At 36.3% G+C, this 5224-nt stretch overlaps 1 protein-coding gene across 1 annotated transcript; it reads right to left on the bottom strand.

The window, feature by feature from the left end:
- Window positions 1-2382: 2382 nt before the first annotated feature.
- Window positions 2383-2946, bottom strand: LOC125778257 (pre-intermoult gene 1 protein-like). Its single transcript, XM_049454996.1, has one exon. It carries the CDS (start codon window positions 2944-2946, stop codon window positions 2383-2385), a length of 564 nt encoding a protein of 187 aa, XP_049310953.1.
- Window positions 2947-5224: the final 2278 nt, after the last annotated feature.

Genomic DNA, 5224 nt, shown 5'->3' with positions numbered 1-5224 from the left:
AGAAACACTAAATTTTACGGAAGGAATGGCAGAAGGAAGCTGTACCCAGTCTTTTTTTAAAATTGAAAATGGGCGTGGCGTCGCCCACTTATGGACCAAAACCATATCTCAGGAGCCACTCGACCGATTTCAGTGAAATTCAGTTTATAATATTTTTTTAACACCCTGATGACATGTACGAAATATGGGCGAAATCGGTTCACAACCACGCCTTCTTCCAATATAACGCTATTTTGAAATCCATCTGATGCCTTCTCTGTATAATACGAGTATGTATATACATTAGGAACCAAAATAAAAAAAATATGTAAATGACGGATAATGAAATCTCGATTATCACCTTAGCATGCGTGAGTATAAAATGTTCGGTGCCACCCGAACTTAGCCCTTCCTTACTTGTTTATTATTAGTATATTTAACTCCACTCAGTTAATAATATTGGGCTTCTACCATTATCTCGTCTTGACTGGAATGCTGCCAAAAATTTCGTCAACCGAGAAACATAGCTAACTTGAGCATTGTAAATTCAGGAACGATGGATTGAAGACGCGTAAACAAACAACGATGGAATTTTTGTTTTTACTTTCGCCAAAGTCTTTCCCCAAAACAACAAACACAAATGCGATGCATAAGCATTACTTTTCGCTTACGATTTCATGCGCTTACATGTTTTTCACAATCTAATTCTGCATTTACTTGCCATAAGGTCACTCAAGTAATTACCCCTGTAGGATCCAGTTAGTAGTGGGGTAAGCACTTATCGCATGGCCAATCGTCATCCAGGACCGCATGGATACAACATACATATATGCTGTATATGGTATGAATGTCCAGAGTTTTCCTATAAGAGTGATATGATTTCTTTAAAAAAATACACTAATTGTTAAGTAAAAGTTTTTCATTTAATGTGAAGTATAATCGATACAATTACGTATTGAATATAATATCATATGGCCTCCACGACTTTTTTGCAGGAACTAATTCGTTGAATCTAATTTTCGAGTACTTACTTTTTCCACTAAATTAAGCTGTATGTCCAAAGACTTCAAATAACCCTGTTCTTGTTGGAACCAGATATTGTCAAGATCAACTTCTGCCAATTGCGGCCATAAAAAGTTGGTGTGATCTATAACGCTCTACACTGACAGTAACGGTGTCACCAGCTTCATTTTGAAAGAAGTACGGACCGATGAAACCTCACAAACTGTCAATTTAGTTGTTCATGAATAATTTGTGGATTCTTCCCACCGGAATCGGCAGTTTTGTTTATTTATCATACCACTGAGATGTACATAAGTGAGCAACATCGTAGGAGATGTTTTTCTTAACTATTTATTTATATTTTAATAGTAAAATTTAATAATTTATAAACGTTGTTCATGCGTGTATCCTTTCATTATGAAATTGTAAACATTACTGACTACAATGAAAAAATTACAGATTACAACATATTAAAAATGGCCGAGACGACACATAGAAATCTTATCATCGCTATTGGAAAAACGGATAATTTGAAAGCCTGAAAATATGCAATATTATTTAGTTAAGCTGTTGTAGACTTTTGCAATAATATACAATACTTTGTATACATGTATGTAAGTTAGCACCCCATACATTCAAAAAGTATCATATGATGCATTAATATCATATGATACAAAGTAATATAATATGACACCACTAAATCGCTGAGAGTGCGACATGTGTAGTGGCAACCTGTGGGAAGCGCAGCGTCAGCAAACACCGTACCCGTTGCAGCGGCAAACATAGGTCTAGAGTTAAGTATAATTAATTGTAAACTTTAGTTCTTTAGTGGAATTCAATAAAGGAGCATAGCTCCCAGAAAATATTTTTTTATAAAAAACAACTAAACGTGTTTTAACTTGTATATTAATTCTCCAATGATTGGGAACATGGTGCAGCGAAAGTAGCCATTCACAGTCCTTTCCTGCCTCCCAAGTATACATCAACAATAAAACCAACATGGTAGCCTCTGGTGGAGAGAGGCCAAAACGGGTGGCGCAAAATTAAAAAATACTCTTAATTTTGGTTATAGAATGATCTTTTAACAAAAATTAAATTATACCACCTGAATATAGATATATACACGGCATATTTTTTAGCGCTTTAATTAATTTATTCACGGACAAACTGGAAATTCAATATTAAAATTAGTGGAGGAATTAACTATTGTAACAGCATTTGGTATAACATGTCATAATAATTTTTTTGAACAATAAAAGTTCTTCACTTCCAAAGAAAATGGAAAACATCATTTAAACTATAAATTAGGTTAAATGATATAAATTGGGTTGTTTATTTCAATATTATATTACAGAATCGAAATCAACCATTTGTATTTGTAGCAGCTGCATAGTGAACGAGCTAACCACGGGCTGGGCGCCTGTTATTTCGTCGTCGCCTATTATTTTGTTGACGTCGTCTTTGATTCTGACGTCTTTTGTTTTGGCGACGTTTCTTGTTTTGGCGCCTTTTTTGTTTTTGACGTTGTTGTTTCTTTGCTGCTTGGCGTTTTCTTTGAGCTTTGCGCTGACTAGACGGGCTTCTTTTTCCTGATGGATTGCTGGCACTACCATTTGAAGGGTTGTTATCATTATCGTCTTCAGTTTGTGAATCGTCAAGATCACCATCACTTGTGTCGTCATTATCGCTGCCATTGTTGCTTGTGTCATCATTATCAGCTGTGTCATCGCTTGTGCTATCATTGGCACTTGCATCACTACCTGTTTTATCATCATCGCTTTCGCTTTCGCTATCATTATCATCGCCGGTATTAGCTTCACTGTTGCTGCTCGAAGCATCGCTGCTCGAAGCATCACTGCCCTCATTACTTACGGCACTGCTAGCGTCGTCTGCTGCAAATGCAGAGTGCTGTACCATGCAGAGTAAGGCCACAAGGGCGAACAACAGTATTGTTTGAGGTCTCATTTCACCTTGCCCTCAAGTGGAACTGAACTTATGAATCGAGAACTTGAACTGTGAAAGGCCTAGCATTGCTCGCGCACTTTTATACAGAACACAGAACGCCAGTTAGTACTAGATATTCACATACCTTTCCAAAAATTGGGTTGAGCACATCAAAAGCCATATGCTGACTTAAAAATTTATTCACTTTCTTCAACCGTTAGTCTAAAGACAAATACTAATATTTAATGACCTAATGAATACAATAAAATAAACACTACGCCACAATTAAAATACACAATTTCAACAAATGCTGAGCACTTGTGCCAATAAAAGCATTAAAAACTTTCCTTAGAATACGAATATACACTAATACTTACACAGCACGAATTGAGAATCAGTTTCGGGTATTTTGTATCATGGTTTGTGGCAAACGGTGCGTTATGTTTTGTGAGCTACAACTGGAACGAAACAATTGTCAAAAAATTGGTTCGCAAAGCTGCAAAAGAGAGTTCTGGAAACAAGCTGGAAACTCAATAAGTTAGCAAAAAAATTGCTAATGTCAGTTGTAAAAAGGGCGAATCCGGAAATAGTTTTTGGGGGGAAATAAACATTTACTTGAAAAATGAAGAGTATTATATTAAATATAGTAGTCTTTATACAGTTTAATATCGTGGTGGAAAAGTTTCAAATCGACCTTCTAATATCAAATTCTACTAAATTAAAAAAAAAACACATCATAAATCATAGGCTTGCGGGTGACATACTTTATTGCAATGTATAATACTGTAGTCAGTTTGAGTAAAGAAGAGAAAATTTTCACAAAACAAAACGATGTGGGCCAAGTTTTGAGAATCATTCGACAACTTCTTCTGTAGTGACTTCAGTGTCATGAAGCGTGAAGTGCCGCAACGCCAGGCCGATCAATCTTCCTGAAGCATGTTCTCCTCAGCTACGTTTTCATGCGACGATGAAAAAGAGCGTTCAAAGAATATGCGAAGAAAACTATGAATTATGGTATATAGGTCTACATCGGAGTTCTTCAACGTTTCCAATGCAGTAGTCATTAACTTGATGTCTTTTGACTTTTGCTTCTGCCCTCACTGCACTGCCAGTTCATCTTTGAGCTTCAAACGTCGAACGACGTTGTCATTACCCAAAAGGCCTTTGAATCTATCTATCAAGCAGGCAAGAAGGTTTTCCATTTATTTGGTTTTCAAAGCACATACTCTTTCTGGAAGCATCAAACTTATTTGAAATCCATCCAATACTTCTCTAGAAAAGCGCGTCTTCAACAGGGGAATGAACACTAAGACCCTGTAGTATTCTTTGCAAGTGCTCACGTAGAAATTTTTGCGTTTTGTTTAGCGGTCGCAGATTCTTGGTTTTCCTGGTGTCTGAAGAAATGGATCGAAAATGTTCCTGAGCTGTTTGTCTTCGATTTCGCAACGTTACAAGCAGCGCATCTATCATAGTTGATGTCCCTGCAAAATCGATCGATTCGGGTGAAATTTTTCCCGAAGACTTTTACTTTTACGCAGAATTTATCCTGGCGTATCTCAAAATTACTATGGCTTTGTGTGAACGGTGGAGAGTATAAACGGTTTTTTCATCAAAAGATAAAAATTAAGATTTACTAACGTCCTGCCTTCAGGTATTCAGACAGATAAGGAGGGTAATACGCTTAGCTAGTACTCACTTGGAAACACAATCAGCCTAATGATGTCTGAAGTGCGGCTACTTGCGGTCAGCAGTTCTTGCGATCTCCTTTTGCAACCAACCGTTTTTATAAATCATCAAACGCTAAGAGAAAATTTAAAAAAGTTATATTGGTAAAAACGTACTCTGTTTTTTTTGGCAGTCCTTACATCTTACGAATACAATAGTTGAGATCCCTTGCTTCACCATGCCTCGTATCAGTTTTGCTACAATAAACATCGTATTTATTTGAGGAGAAATTTGGGTTGGCTTTTTCTGGAGCGGTAGTAGAAATATAGTTTTGGATGACATTTGTCAGAAATTTTATTATTGTTGTTCTCGAGTATTTCCGTGCAATTTATTTGTTAGTCGTCATGGTGTATAAAGACATAATTTTCTATGTATTTCCTGATATTTTATATTGTACAGCTAATCAGCTAAATAAATAATGGTTGTGCGTCGACTATATATAAGTTGATCCATTTCGAAGTTCCCTACTTTTTTAAAGAAAAAATACAGCAATTTCAAATGTGTGGCAACGTCTCGGAGTTTCAATTTTAGACATCATGGCGCGACAACGGTCGGATATATATATATATTCAAA

This window comes from Bactrocera dorsalis, chromosome 4 (assembly GCF_023373825.1).
Source record: "Bactrocera dorsalis isolate Fly_Bdor chromosome 4, ASM2337382v1, whole genome shotgun sequence".
NCBI classification, from domain to species: domain Eukaryota; kingdom Metazoa; phylum Arthropoda; class Insecta; order Diptera; family Tephritidae; genus Bactrocera; species Bactrocera dorsalis.
Note: the sequence above shows the minus strand (reverse complement) of the source record. Positions and strands in the feature narration are given on the sequence as shown.

Bases quoted from the DNA above. Each gene is read 5' to 3' on its own strand.
- LOC125778257 (XM_049454996.1), bottom strand. From the start codon at position 2,946: ATGAGACCTCAAACAATACTGTTGTTCGCCCTTGTGGCCTTACTCTGC.